At 39.7% G+C, this 16,240-nt stretch overlaps 1 protein-coding gene across 5 annotated transcripts in view; it reads left to right on the top strand.

Moving 5' to 3' along the window:
* The window catches only part of mks1 (MKS transition zone complex subunit 1), a 67,253-nt gene extending 52,420 nt beyond the window's left edge, over window positions 1-14,833 (top strand). For all 5 annotated transcript variants that reach the window (XM_072589453.1, XM_072589452.1, XM_072589451.1 and 2 more), the window contains 5 exons: window positions 5,805-5,912; window positions 7,696-7,829; window positions 10,621-10,703; window positions 11,151-11,248; window positions 12,063-14,833. In XM_072589453.1, the coding sequence (XP_072445554.1) occupies window positions 5,805-5,912; window positions 7,696-7,829; window positions 10,621-10,703; window positions 11,151-11,248; window positions 12,063-12,169 (530 nt within the window). In that variant the 3' untranslated portion in view covers window positions 12,170-14,833. The remainder of the gene's footprint in view (window positions 1-5,804; window positions 5,913-7,695; window positions 7,830-10,620; window positions 10,704-11,150; window positions 11,249-12,062) is intronic.
* Window positions 14,834-16,240: the final 1,407 nt, after the last annotated feature.

Below are 16,240 nucleotides of genomic sequence, written 5' to 3'. Positions count from 1 at the left end.
ACCAATTCTCTATCCAATCTAGTACTTTGCCCCCAATCCCGTGCGCCCTAATTTTACTCACTAACCTCTTGTGTGGGACTTTATCAAAAGCTTTCTGAAAGTCCAGGTACACTACATCCACTGGATCTCCCTCGTCCATCTTCCGAGTTACATCCTCAAAAAATTCAAGAAGATTAGTCAAGCATGATTTCCCCTTCATAAATCCATGCTGACTCTGTCCTATCCTGTTACTATTATCCAGATGTGCCGTAATTTCATCCTTTATAATAGACTCCAGCATCTTTCCCACCACTGAGGTCAGACTAACTGGTCTATAATTTCCTGCTTTCTCCCGCCCACCCTTCTTAAAAAGTGGCACAACATTAGCCGCCCTCCAATCCTCAGGAACCAACCCCGATTCTATTGAACTCTGGAAAATAATCACCAGCGCATCCACGATTTCCCGAGCCACCTCCTTCAGTACCCTGGGATGCAGGCCATCAGGTCCCGGAGACTTATCAACCTTCAGACCTAACAGTCTCTCCAACACCAAATCCTGGCAAATAGAAATTCCCTTAAGTTCAGGTCCTTCAGCCACTGTTACCTCAGGGAGATTGCTTGTGTCTTCCCCAGTGAACACAGATCTGAAGTACCCATTTAATTCCTCTGCCATTTCTTCGTTCCCAGTAATATATTCCCCTGCTTCTGTCTTCAAGGGCCCAATTTTTGTCCTAACCATTTTTTTGCCTTGGACATACCTAAAAAAGCTTTTACTATCCTCCTTTATATTCTTGGCCAGTTTACCTTCGTACCTCATTTTTTCTCTGTGTATTTCCTTCTTACTAATCCTCTGTTGTTCTTTAAAAGCTTCCCAGTCCTCCGTTTTCCCGCTTATCTTCGCTAAGTTATACTTTTTCTCTTTTAACCTTATATGTTTCTTTACTTCCCTTGTCAGCCACGGCCGCCCATGTCTCCTCCTGGGATCTTTCTTCCTTTTAGGAATGAACTGATCCTGCATCTTCTGCATTATACACAGAAATATCTGCCATTGTTCCTCCACGGTCTTCCCTGTTAAGGTATTAAACCATTGAACTTTGGCCAGTTGCTCCCTCATAGCTCCATATTGTAAGATACATATTGCCATCTCAGCTGTGGATTAGAGATCCTGGGCTAAAAATATTGGAGAATTTAAAGAAGGTGGAAATAGAAAATTTTGAATGAGATTAAACCCCAAATCCTAAAGGGTTTAATGGTCAGCAAGCAAAGTAGTCTTCTGGTGTGTCAGGGGATCTGCAAATCTACACACCTGCTCACAAGGGCCATCTATCAAACAATACTTCATAATCCCAATACTACATGAGATTTCTGCATGCATGAGTACATACTATTTATTACTAACAACTGTTAAATCATTTTTTTAAGTAGTGTTACTCTTTTTTTTAATGTGGCGTAAACTGCAAAGGTGCCTAATGAAACACAAATACAGGGTGCTTAGCTGTTCCCTCTAACTTGACAACATTGTACCAGTACGTCGTGTTATTATCTGACTGTGATATTGAAATTAAGAATGCAAAGTATTTCAGACTTTGTCTACTTTATCTCTTGTGTTATGTCTCTTGATACTCTTAAGGAATTACTTGAACTTTGAGATAAATTATCAACGCCTTGAGACTTCCTTTGAGGGGACTGGATATTGAAGGGCTGAACTGTGGATTTTCTTCTGTGTGTATTAGCCACTACAGGCTTGTGCAAGCCTATTCTAATGCTTAAGTACATGCAACTCTAGCTACTAATGGTGTACAGAGGTTGAATGTTTTATTGATGATGTATGTATTGCATTCTGCCTTCCTGTATGAGGTACTTGGGTACGTGTAGTTGAGGTGCTCAATCTGTGTCGATACAGAATACTACCAGGGTTCAGTTACCTAAAACTGCACAACAGAACATCACAGAACATTAAGAATCTTTCTTTTGCTTGTCCATCCAACTTTTTGGGACATTGGCTTGCAGGTTATGTACAACTGAATTTGTCTCCATCTAACCCTGCAGTTCATATTGAAGAGCCAGAGCAAGTGGCCAGACATTACTAATGCCTGAGAGTTTTGCTTCCCTGACTACAGACAGGCATGTGACGAAAGCTCCTGTGGATGATTTTCTTGGGTCCAGTCTTCCATTGTGGCACCACCTTCTTTCCAAAGAGAGCCTGCTTATCACCCCAAGTATTGCCATTCCTAACCGGTACTCTCTGTTATCATCAGACAAAATAACTGAGGCCTAATGTGAGAATAGGTGATAGATATTTGAATTACGGATAAATTGAGTCTGAATTGGTTATATAAATAAGGGGAACTAGTAGTCAGTATTGTATTGTTTTATATAATGTGCTTAATTGAAATAAAGCTCTCTGGTTAAAAACAACAAGCATCTCATGTATAACATTGATAGCAGAGGATGGTCGGAAGATAATAGTCCATATCAGTTTTTTTTTACATACTCCATATGAAAACTAGTTTGCAGGTGCAGCAGGTAATAAAGAAGGTAAATGGAATTTATTGCGAAAGGAATAGGGTATTAAAGTAGGGAAGTGTTGCTGCAACTGTTCAAGGCATTAATGAGACTGCCCCTGGAATATTGTGAACAAAGTTGGTCCAACTTGAGAAGTGATGTAGTTGATTTGGAGACATTTCAGGGAGCTCCATGAGATTAATTTTAGAGATCGGTTTGTCTTGTGAAGAGATCAAACAGTTTAGGCCTATATTCTCTAGAGTTTAGAAGAATGAGAGGGGATCTAATTGATCGATTACTCTTATTGAGGTATCTAAGATGCTAAAAGGAATTTGAAAAGTAAATCTAAAGAGGATATTTCCACAGTGGAGACACTCTGGAAGTAAAAATAATTGTGTATATGACCTAAATGATGCTTCTAGAGTTCGATACTTTTCAGTAAGGGTTGTCTTATTGGGCTGTCCTCAATTAAAAGCAGATCCTGCATTGTTTTAGTTATACCATGAGGGCAGATTTCAGAAATTTCATGACATTCGTTGATTTTTTTTTAATGGATGGGAGCAGTGAATTTGAAAATGTTGTCATAGATGGGTTTAAAGCAGAATTCTAAAATTGAAAGTGAGGCTTCTGTGGCTTTTAAGTACATTGGATTATAAACTGAACACAAAGGATTGGATGTCCTATTGTATCAGAAATCTTAGTTGGAAAATGTTAGCCCCATTGCTGTTAGTCAAAGTAGGACCTCACAAAAAGATGCAGCAGCTTCTAAAGCTGAAATAGAGGCATTTTGAGGTCTAATTGGACAACTGAATTGCTGGTCATTCAAACAAAGACAGATGCCAGTTTGGAAGTGTTAGAGTTGAGTACGATACAAAAATTCCCAACATGGCAGACGTTATTTCACCAAACATAACATTGAAAATATTAAAAATCAAGTATTGTGTTTTGAAATTCCCCTTTAGTGAGAGATGCCAGGTATATGAAATTTGTTTTTTTGTGATGCTTCTTCTACAAATCTCTGTAATGGGTTCTCAAGTGCAAGAAAGTTTATAATTTTTCTCATGGGAAAGGGAGGTATACGTTAATGTTTAACTTGGGAAGCTAAAAATGTACCTTGGTGGCAAAATCTCGTACTCACTGTGACATGGTAGATGTAGCCTTTCTCTTTGCAAAGATGTTGGAAGATTTGTATCATCAATAGTTACAAGTGAGGTGCCGGAAGACTGGAGGCTGGCTAACGTGGTGCCACTGTTTAAGAAAGGTGGTAAGGACAAGCCAGGGAACTATAGACCGGTGAGCCTGATGTCAGTGGTGGGCAAGTTGTTGGAGGGAATCCTGAGGGACAAGATGTACTTGTCTCCTTCCTATCGGAAAGATGTTGTGAAACTTGAAAGGATTCAGAAAAGATATACAAGGATGTTGCCAGGGTTAGAGGATCTGACCTATAGGGAGAGGTTGAATAGGCTGGGACTGTTTTCCCTGGAACGTTGGAGGCTGAGGGGTGACCTTATAGAGGTTTACAAAATCATGAGGGGCATGGATAGGATAAATAGACAAATTTGTTTCCCTGGGGTGGGGAATCCAGAACTAGAGGGCATAGGTTTAGGGTGAGGGGGGGAAAGTTATAAACTTTTTCACATAGAGGTGGTATGTGTATGGAATGAGCTGCCAGAGGAAGTGGTGGAGGCTAGTACAATTCCAACATTTAAAAGGCATACTGGATGGGTATATGAATAGGAAGGGTTTGGTGGGGTATGGGTCAGGTGCTGGCAGGTGGGACTAGATTGGTTTGGAATATCTGGTAGCCATGGATGAGTTGGACCGAAGGGACTGCTCCCATGCTGTACATCTGTATGACTCTACGACACTAAATTCTAGAAAGGGATTCGGCAATAATACACATTAAGTGCTACATTGATAATATATCACCATGGGAGAATGTATGCTGAACAAAATTTTTGAATGCAAAGCCTGAGGATGACTATTATAGTTTTAAATGGATAGTGGATTATAGAGAAATCTCTGAATTGAAATGGGTGAATAGCAGCAATCAGCTGTCTGATTGTTTTGCAAAGAAAGGAGCAAATTCTATGAAACTGTTGGATATACCAGGAAAAGGATGTTTGGAACTTTAAAGTGCAAAGAAAAATAAAAGAATTTATGTTGTTATTTTATATGCTTTTTTTGTTTGTGTGTATAAACAGATTCCTCTTTTACTTTTCATATTATATATAAGATTTGTTTAGAGAGAAAAAGAGGAACCTTATTATCTAAAATGGTCTGAAGGAATACCTGAGACTTAATGGAATTTGAGAAAAGGTGATGAATGTATTAATTAAGTGTAAATTTGGTGTGAAATGCTTGTATAAGTATGGGGAGCTGGTGATCAGTGGCAGCAGAAATAAAACTCTTCCTACATGTGTGGACTGGGCTCTGTTTAAGAACAATCATCTTCCAGAGATTAATATTCACTGTATGAAAGGATTGGTGATCTACTTACGACATCTGTGTCAGCATCTGAAATAACCTTCTACGAATGATACACCTGTGATTATAAGGTTAAATGTTGTTTAAAACACTCCAATAATTACAGGCAAAAATAACTGTGGCACGGTGGCTCAGTGGTTAGCACTGCTGCCTCACAGCACCAGGGTCCCAGGTTTGATTCCAGCCTCGGGTGACTGTCTGTGTGTGTGGAGTTTGCACATTCTTCCCGTGTTGCGTGCGTTTCCTCCCACAATCCAAAGATGTGCAGTTTAGGTGAATTGGCCATGCTAAATTGCCCATGGTGTTCGGTCAATTAGTCTGAGGGAAATGGGTCTGGGTGGGTTACTCTTCGGAGGGTCACTGTGGACTGGTTGGGCAGCAGGGCCCATTTCCACACTGGAGGGAATCTAAAAACTGTGAAAGTAAAAGTTGTCTTTTCCAATGTCTTCCCAATTCAACTCTCCAAAGAGTGCTAATTCCTGCTTTCCTCCTCACCTTTTCATTACCAGTGATAATTTAGAAATTAGTCTTGACACAGATGCCTATCTTTGACCTACATCCTCCAAACCAAATAAACACATATATAGCCAGTTCATGATGCAGTTAAATGTTTTTTTTGGGGTTTTATTTTTAATTGTTCTCCCCATTTCCTTACATGAAGCTCAGCTGTATCTATGTTTTTCCAGCGCCTTGTGTAAAAATCTTTTTATCTCCATGCATTAAGTCCCTCGTGTGTAATTTTACTGTATCTGAGCACCTTAACAATACACTGTCAGTAACAGTGAGAAATGTTTAAGTGTCATTATTGGTCTGGTATTTTCTGGATTTTTCAGATACCCTGCCGCAGTGGCCTGTGCTTTACTTTGGGGTTCATTCTTCTGATTTCTGGCAAAGACATCGTATTGAGGGATACGGGTACATCAGAATCCCAGACAGTCCTGGTAAGAAATTGTCTCTCGTCAGAACCCAAATCAGAAAATACCAAGTGAGGAGACAACTGACAAGATATGTGTTCTGAAAAAAATTCAAACCTGGTCTATCCCTCCACAAGTGCGGAATATTTCCAAACTTGTCTGATTTGAAGCATTTACTGTTTTTGAGTGTTTAATTCACCAGTGCCCCCTAGTCTCCTTCACACACATTCCTGATGACAAACAATTCCATAGTTTCCCACATTGGTCTTCTGCCATGCTTGTCTGATCATTCTTAATGCGAAGCTGGTCAGTGAGTGTTGAGAAGCTATTGGAAGAATCTGAACCAGGCTGGTTTAGTCTTTCTGTGACTTCCATGCATATTATAGCAAGAAGGAAAAAATGGCTTATTTCTGCCCCACTTGATGGCAAATTGAGGCACTTCTACTGCTAAGTTTGCACTTAGCTTTGAAATTATGTCTTTGAGCTCCTTCATCTTTACAACTCTGAACTTTCCAACACAATCCTCACCTGAAATATTGGTCAGTTTCTGTCTGGTGACATTCTATCGTCAATGCTCAGGAAACTTCCATTCCAATTCACTTGCTTATGTACCACTGTGACTTCCTTCTGTAACTACAAAGTTGAAAAATAAACCATTTTGTTCAGAGCTTCCATCTCACTGATGAGACTTCAACTCAAACCACATCTAACAACCTGCTGTGAAGACTCTGCTCACATTTTCACAGCTGTAATGAAATACTCCACAGCAGTTAAGACACCGCATTCTAAAACAATTTGTAATCTTCTTTAAAATTGGGAAAATCAATTTTTTAAATGTTTAAAAAATTTACAGAATCACCTCTTTGCCAATCAGTTTTTTTCTGAGGCCACATCCATCCCTTTACCAAGTTTTGTTGAAATTTCTAAGTTAATTTTTGAGATACATTGTTGACAGATGAACAAGCAAAAACATTATTCCTACCCACCTTCAAGAACACAGGTAACAAACCCAATGCGCAATGTATCATCAGTCAAATGTTTGTGGTGGAATTAGTTGAAACAAAATATGTAATAGCAGCTAGACTTTCAAGAGCTGCTTTATCAAAACACAACATGAATATTCCAATATCCAATGAGTTATGATTGCAATATTCTTTCCTTACCCTGGAAAGGGTTTTTTTAATGATGAATTACCAAAATTGACCATTTCAACTATTAAGAAAAATATCAGGTTGATAAATACTTATATATTTTAATGCACATCCAGTGACACTGTTGGAGAATGGGATATTTTTCTTTTTATTATCTAGTGTTAGTATTGAGAAGTTACAAGTCTCACTCACCACAGATCAATGCAAAATAAATCTCCTTTTACTCTGCCTCCAACCACTTGTATTCAACCTTAGAAGCACATTGCTAACTAGGTCAATGTGGTATTTTTTGGTTGCTCACACCTGCTTGGCCGTGATCTCTAACTGAGATTAAAGAAAAATAATTATCTTCTGATAGGTTTGTGACGTGTGTGTGGTTTGGTTTACAACTGCAAATTCGGCTCCTATTGATACTCTAGATTTTGACAAACTAACATGTTCAACATTTTGGATATTTCTCCAAGACATCTGCAACCAGAATACTTTTCCAGTATTTCTACTTTATATTTCTAGCCTCTTGTCTCCTTTTCTGTTAGACCCTTTCATCGCTCTGTCTGCGTTGAAATTGAAGCTAGGTACCAGAGGTGAGGTGTTAATAGCTAAAGTTAATTACTGGCCTATATTTTGTTTGCCTTTTGTGTAATTTCTTTTATTTTCAGGTAGCTGCATTCTGACTTGTCAGACCTGGAGACCGATTGTCCCTGGGACTGTGGCAGAAATGCGAAGATTTTTTGTTGGTGGCTTCCTTGAACTTGAAGATATGACGTACACGCGGACCCCAAGCACATTCAAGGTAACTATGAAAATTAGTGGAGGTGATGTGAAATTTTTAAGCTGTAACAGGCGCCCACCCTCGCCCTACTCACTTGAATTGTAAGTTCTAGCTGTGTGGTACTGAATTGAAGAGCAGGAAGATCCTACTTTAGATCTCTTCTGATGCTGCAGCAGCAAATTTCAGCCAGACGTTTGCTTGCAGGACTTCAGTTTGTGGTATCTCCTAAGCAAGAAAGAGAAACAAAATAATTTGATTTCTTGTTCCTGATTGTTGCACAGTACCTGTAATCTTTGCTGGAGAAAGGATCATTGTAGGTTGACTGTGGATAGACTAGGTTTGACTCAGTGGATGTCTGTAATCATGGCTCTCAAATGTCAAATAGCCATTTCAGTGTGTTAGCCAAGGGCAGATGGGGACTTAAGTGGAAAAAGGGAAGAAAATTATAGCAAAAAATTCCATTCTGTCAGTGAGAAACTAATTTCTGGAATTGATTGCTTTTAACTAAACACAGGTTATCAGTTTTGTAGGCCCAGGGAAAGGGCATTCTATTGCTTAAAGTCTACTTCTATCTCGGTTTGCTTCTGCAAAATACTTGACTGCTAGTTTTCCTTTTCTCTGCTTTGTTCAATTCCAAGCTTTGGTGGCATTTTCCACCATTGCAGTTTGAATCGTGCTGGGAATCTTTCAATAAATAAAGTCCTGTGCAGGACTTTGAGCATGAGTGAACGTTTTATCAAAGTGTAGGCACATGTAACTGGGTCAAGTCTGAAAAGAGACACAAGAGCTTTGAACATGACTGAGAAGGAGAATAAGGAATAAAACAATTCAAAGGGGTTTAACAGAATGGAGAAAAGCAGGAGAGAAGATGAAGCTAAAATGCTAAAAGTAAAAAATAGCTAGAAGGGGAAGGGAGAAAAGGGAGGAAAAGAAACGAAGGGAAATAAAAAAGGTTCTGTTAGAAGGTTATTTTTAAAGAGACTTTGCTAGGGGATGTCCTGTGTTGTGTGATGGATTAAGCATAGTGTGATCAGTTGCTGCAGTAGACCAAGGATGTTGCGGTCCTCCAACAACCACCTTGCTTGTTGTGTGAGTAACTGCACATGAATCAATCTGACCTTGAGTGCTGTTCATCTACGTAGTGCTGGGGTTGGAAGGAGGTGCCTGCCAAAGCTGGAAACACAAGATATAAAAATATACTGTTACTGCAGTAACAAAACTGTCTCAGCTATAAATATGAAACTTTGAGTATGAGGTATGAGTTAGTTACAAGGCTGGTTTGGCTCATAGTCATGATTTGGAGATGCCGGTGTAGGACTAGGGTGTACAAAGTTAAAAATCAAAACGTTAACTCTGATTTCCACAGATGCTGGCAGACTTGCTGAGCTTTTCCAGCAATTTCTATTTTTGGCTTCTGTTAAAGAGACTAGCTGAAAAATTAGCATAACCTCAACTGGCAAATCAGCAACCACCTGATGATAGAGCGGTGCTCTGAAAGCTCGTGCTTCCAATTAAGCCTGTTGGACTATAACCTGGTGTTGTGTGATTTTTAACTTGGCTCATAGTCTCATTGTCTAGCCTTTGTTCCACTTTCTATGTCACCACACTATCATTGCCTCACTCTGTCTCCTTTAGTATCTTCTGCATTTCGAATGCCTCACCTAATGCCATCCCTCACACCTCAACTCAGGAGAACAATAGCAGAAATTGCTGGAAAAGCTCTGGAGATCTCATGAGTTCTGAGCAAGAGTCATTTGACCTGAAACGTTAGCTCTGATTTCTCTCCACAGATGCTGAGCTTTTCCAGCAATTTCTATTTTTGGCTTCAGTTAAAGAGGCTCGCTGAAAAATTAGTATAACCTCAACTGGCAAATCAGCAATCAGGACTGAGGTGGCAGGTAGAGGGTGGTGCCTGTACATCATTTAAACCACTCTTCACCTAAACTTATTTCACAGCAGACTGTAATGTGATGTGCAAAGGTCTCCATTCAGTAACTGCTATCCAACAGAGTCCTTCAACTCCAGTGGTACAATTGATACCGTGAAGGCAAATGGAAGGTTGCATCAACAACTGGTCCTTAATCATACAGGCTCACCTGATCATTGTAATGAGGCAATATCCTGCCTGTTTTTTAAAAAAAATCACATGCTCCTCTCCACAAGGCAAATATTTACCCTCCGCTTTTGGTAAACTTTGGCTGATTTAAAACTCTAATCCTCTCATGCAGCAAATTTTCCTCCATATCCTAATTGACTTAGGTTAATTTTATTCCTTCACATTCTAAGTTTATAATTCTCATCCTGGGCTTTTGTGGCACAGTGGTAGTGCCTGTGTGTATCTGAGACAGAGGGCCTAAGTTCAGGCTCCTCCCCCACCACCCACCCCCCCCCCCCCCCCCCCCCCCCCCCCCACCACCACCACCACCACCACCACCTCCAACACAGCTCCAGATGTATGTAATAAAATCTATGAATGCGTTGATTACAATATATTCAAAATGTTCATCTGTGTTTAAGAACCTTTGTGTCCTCCGTTCTCTCTATCTTTGTAACTTTCTTCTGTCTTGCAACCATGCTTCTCTAAACCGATCATTCCTCCTATTGTGGCGTAAACTTTGGACAACATTTTATTTACCTCTACTAATTATCGTCTCCTTTGGCTCAATAAATGCAATTTGATAAGAAAGGAAGGCGGAAGATTGAAATTTGAAAAATTAATATAATGAGAAAGAAATATGATGTGAAATATGAGGGATGTTATGGAAAAAGACCAAAGATTGAGATACAGTTAAACTATCTTCTTTGCATTCAGGGAGAGAGATTGAGTCGATTTGGTTTCAGAACAGAAACAACAGGAACTGTTACCGTGAGGTTTCATTGCATGCAGCAGTGCAGGTGAGTAGACCAAAGATGTCTGAAGGTAAAAACAATGACTGCAGATGCTGGAAAGCAAATACTAGATTAGTGGTGCTGGAAGAGCACAGCAGTTCAGGCAGCATCCAACAAGCAGCTGTCTGAACACCAGACAGACATGATGGGTGACTTGAATCACTGGATCTGGTGAGTGATGTTTTCCGATGGCATTGCGGGCAAAGCTAATATTTTTTTGACCCCTGTTAATTGTCTTAGCAGCAGTAGAAATGAGCTGTAACCTTGAAAACATTTTGAGTGACTTCCTAGTCAACCATAATGCTTCGACTCTTGAAGTCACATTTAGGTCATTATGGATAAGTGTGGCTGATTTCTTTCCCTAAAGAATGTTAATGAACCAAATAGAACTTTATGAAACTGAACTTTGAGACGTGTATGAATCTGTTGAGTTTGTGTGGTCGTGTTTGATAGGTCTTTCCTTGATTCGAGTATGGCAAGGAAAAAATCACAAAATGTTCTGGAACGTATGGGTGGACTTTCACATCAGGCCTCCCTCCAATCTGTCATAGGTATGTGATTATTAAGATGTAGCTGTGCTACGATACTATGTATTTAGGCTTGACTGGAAACTGTTACATAAATATTTGATAGGTGATGTTTATTCCTGGCACCGGAAATTACTGCTTAACTATCTGCTGATTTCTTCTTTACCTTTATACTGTGTGAATAGCCAATGGTATCTTATCACACCACTGCATTCTTTAGTCTCTTTGCCTTCTTGGTGTAAGGTGAGACTATTTGGGGATCTTGATAAAACACTGCATTAGGAACTAGCCCATTCGGGTGGAATGGAGGATTAAGTCCTGGCTAGTTTTGTTGGGGACTAAAGTTTCTTCTGTGTATTGATTGGAAGACTCTGAGGTATTACTGTTGTTAAACTGCAGGATTGAAAGATATCACAGTCGTTGTGCAAAGTAAAGTGTGCATGGTTATGTAATAACAGTTAAACGAACTGCACATTGTTGGGGGAGAAAGTGCTTTGCACAATAACAATGTTTCAAGGGAACATTGGTCCCAGACAAGATATGTTTGGGCAATACCAATGCATTTTCTTGTAGCCAATGGCTCAGCACATAGATGTCCCAAATTTGTGCTAAATTAACATTTTGCCCTGATTTTCAGGAGGGCTGGTGTGGGAAATTTGAAAAACTTGACTAACACTTAGAAGAACCTTCCTCATTAAGGGGTAAGGCAGTTTGCACATTTCACTGAATAACTGAGCTCATTACGCTACTCCCTGATTGGATGGAAGGTAATTTTGTTTGAAAAGATAACCTTCCTTTTCAGTTTTTCCACTGTATGTTTTGTCTTTTTTCCACTCAGCGGCATTTGGGCGAGCTCAGCAACGTATGCGTGAGGCACAAGAGAGCCTGTCAAAAGACCTGCTGCACGCATCATCATTTCTGGAGTCAATGTCAGTGGCAAAATAAATCAACATCAGTTGCACTGGGGGCTGTGATATTACAGACTGAGAAATAAAACTGACTCATCCAGAAGACAGCAAGATTGAAAGAAACAGTCCTGGGAGCATGTATTCTGTTTAATTAGAGTTGGAACACAGCTGCTTCTTGGCTTTTCTATGGTCAAATTTTGAGTTTGCATATATTTCAGCAATGAATGAAGTAATGCCTCATTGAGACAGTTGTGGAGTCATAGAGAGTTTCTCAGCTGACTCTCGCTAGTACTATTCTGTCACTTAGAAATTGTGATAAATATGGGCGACATGTTTGAGCTCAAGTCGAATATTCATTAACTCCTGACAGCAATGCTAAATACTTATTGAAGAACATTCTTTTTCCAAGGCCTTAAATTAGACACTACCCTGTATATATTTGGCTACATATAGCTCCACAAACCAGAAGGTGTTAGCTTTGATTCCTGTTTTTATTTTGCTGAACTAGGTGATCTCATAGTAGCAAGAAGGACACTACAAATGGCAAAGCAACTTGGAGGAAGAAGAAAATTCAAATGGTTCCTCCTTCAAATTGCCGTCCAAAACCCTTTTGTAAATGCCTATGTACATTTGAATGTTGGGTGAACATGTGATTTGCCTTGATTATGATGCATTCTGTCGTCATTGTCCCAGAGGACCATCGGCTGCCCTCATCTGAGACGACTGGTCGAGAGTTTAATCTGGGGGTCAGCACAACTTAGGCAAGGGGGATGTTTGAGAAGTTGGGATCTTCGTGGTAACTTCAGTTGGTGCGGGAAATGAACCTTCACTGTTGGTGTCACTCTGCATCACAAAACAGTCATTTAGCTGGCTGAGCTAATGGCCCCTTCTGGTATATTGGTCTACCAATTCACATTCTAGGCTCATATCTGCAGAATGGTGTGTTCACACAGGTGATGGAAAGCTATTGGCTGCTGGCAAGTGTTAGTACCGACAAGACAGGAGAATGATTAATTTACAATGCACTGTCTAGAACAAGAAGTCAAATCAGAATGCACATTGGTTGTGTCTGTTCATTTCTTACATTTAAATTGCAGGCCACCATTATGGTTGGAGGAGTTGACCACTTATAGTATGTCCATTTAAACCATGATAGCTGTATAATTCCCAATTAAGAAACGTTTAAACCCACAAAAGACTTGCAGAATCAGACAAGGCCAAAAATTCAGAATTTTATAGGATGCATTGTTACTTGATCACTTAATTTACCAAGTATCTCTTGAATTTTCTGACAATATCGATTATATTGTGCTGGATGAGAGGTGTTTCTTCCAACCTGGGGATGACAACATTTAGAAATGCAATCGAGGGACATGATTTATGTAAAATCCACTGAGAAATTCAAGATTTTGTAAGATATGTTTATACCCTAACTGTTAGTATGAATGCATATAGAATATTGCATATTTCTCATTTGAACACAGAAAATAAGCTGTATCTGCAATACTAAAACTTATTATAAACCTTGAACTGAAAGTAGGTTGAAGGACTATAGATACTGGAAATCTGAGGCAGAAGCAGATAATACTGGAAATTGCCTGTATTTTCATTATTTTCAGTTTTTATCCCTTACTGTTCCACCATCACTGAATTAGAGAAGTCCTTGAGTGTTCATTTAATTTTTTGATGTGTGACTCATTAACAAAGGAAGAAATGTATTTCCTCTTTATATATTACGGGTCAAACATTCCTATGATTTTAGAAAATGACTGAACATTCCAAAAACTGGTGATTAATTCAGGATGTTGCATAAGTTCAGTCATACACCATTAGAAATTATACAAACAACCTTAAAGTAAGAAAACGGGTCTTGTGGCACATTGGGTAGCATTCCTGCCTCTGAGCCAGAAGTTCTGTGTTTCAAGTCATACTCGAGAATTTGATGGCCAAAGAAGGTGCATTCATAATGCAGGAGAAAGGGAGGACTGCAGATGCTGGAGATCAGAGTCAAGAGTGTGCTGCTGGAAAAGCACAGCCGGTCAGGCAGCATCTGAGGAACAGGAGAGTTGATGTTTTGAGCATAGGCTTTTATCAGGTCACCCTGATGAAGGACTTATACCCGAAACGTTGATTCTCCTGCTCTGCAGATGCTGCCTGACCTGCTGTGCTTTTCCAGCACCACACTCTCGACCCCGCATTCATAACGCAGCCAAACAGATTAACAATCTACTTCTAAATTCTACTAACATATGTCAGTGACAGGTGGTGAAAGTGGCAGAGATTCCTGGTAAGCTGTGTGATGGAAAGCAGATGGGAGCCTCTACCATCACTGTTCATGAATGTGGACTGCAATATGCATGTAAAGCTGATTGTTGCCACTTTGAAACCTTGGAGAGTGGTCCGTTCGCTGGATGGCCGGTGTTGGTCAGATTGGTCCTGACATAATGGAGCTCGATCCCCATTTTGGCTGGAGTAGATTTGGGACCTGCCGCCTTGCCCTACCGAAGGTGAAGGTCGTTGGGCAGTGGTCAGATCTGACTTTCAGCATAAAGCTGAACAAGGTCATAAGTCAAGAGAGGCTGGCCCAAATGATGCATATGTTAACATAACTACAGTGGCCCTCCCTGAATTCACACCTGCAATGTACTGATACAGTCAAGCATTAAAGCCACTACTAAATAAAACAATCATACCAAAACCATCTTTTGTTTGCTGCAGTATAACATATGCGTCTGTTGCTCAACTGTTATGAATTTGTTAAATTGTCTTTTGTATAATTGAAGCTGATTTTCTACCCTGCATATAACCTAAGAAAGAAAAGAGCTCGAAATGTCCAACACCTATCTGCCTCAATTTATTCATGTCCTGCCCAGGCCCTAACTTCACTGAACAATCTCTCTCTCTCTCTCTCTCTCTGTCTTTCTGTTGTTTAATATGGTTTTCTACTCTGCATTTTGTTTTGATTGGTTTCAGAAGGTGATATATTCTGGGGTTTGATATGGAAGCCAAAGCAATGATAATTCGGGAGCTATGAAATGAAAATCTTGAATCTATAATACACAAATAGTTTGTGAGGAGTTAACTATCATTTCGTAAAACTTTGGCACAAATAGGTAACTTTTAAAGATTCAATGGCAATGGGTCGGATTTTCATGGTCCCAGTTAGTACCAAATGGAGATAGTCCCAGGCAAGCATGGCCACCAAATGAGCCAACTTACATTCCTGTCCTTGGCAAATTTCATAGTGTGAGAAAGGAAGCAGGCCCTAGATACTGCCTGCTGCTGTGAAATATACAGCTGATATCACTGATGACTCAGTAGCAACCAACTCCAAGTCAGCTATTTTTTGTGGAGGCAGTAAATCTCTACCATCTGTTGGAAGGCATGACACTTTGAGATGAGAAGAATTTGAAAGGTAAGTAAAATAGTTTTGTTTTCTTTACAATTCATTATGAGGTGTAACAGCATGAGATCTTTGTGCTCTTAAAGTGAGCAATGACTGCTGTCATTGTTTACTGGGTAGTTAGATCTTCCAATAAGTTTGCCACATTGTTACTTCTGCCAAATGACAACTGTCAAATAATGACCAATGTAGAAAAGTCATTAGCCGATTAGAGCACATTTTACACAATTAAAAGGGTAACATCGTGTAATAACCAAGTATATATGTTTAACATTTTTCTCATTTTATATGTTCAGTCTACAAAGCTGTTGAGATTGCAGTTTTGAAGTCTATCTGTTTACTTGGGGAGTTTTATTGGCTTTTGGCCGCAATTTCCATGCCAAATTGGTTTGCAAGTGCTTGACATTACTTACACGTTTTGTTTGAAAAGTCTGGTGACTTGGGGAGCAGTGAGTCATTCACCAGCTTCCAACTGTTACAACGGACTGTCTGAGTTCTGCTCATAAAAATGGGTAATGGTTAGAGGATGGGAGTAAAGGATGCATTAGGAGTAGCAGTAGAAGTGGGGGACTCTATATTGCTCAGAAGCTTTAACAGCATATAGAAGAGCACCTGGTTACATAGTAAGCACTGGGGTGAGGGTTTTTGAGAACACAGGATGGTCTTTTAACCAACCCACTTGGACTAGACCCACTTCTATTTTCA

This window comes from Chiloscyllium punctatum, chromosome 19 (assembly GCF_047496795.1).
Source record: "Chiloscyllium punctatum isolate Juve2018m chromosome 19, sChiPun1.3, whole genome shotgun sequence".
NCBI classification, from domain to species: Eukaryota; Metazoa; Chordata; class Chondrichthyes; order Orectolobiformes; family Hemiscylliidae; genus Chiloscyllium; species Chiloscyllium punctatum.
The sequence above is the reverse complement of the archived record's forward strand: the minus strand, read 5'-3'. Positions and strand labels throughout refer to the sequence as shown.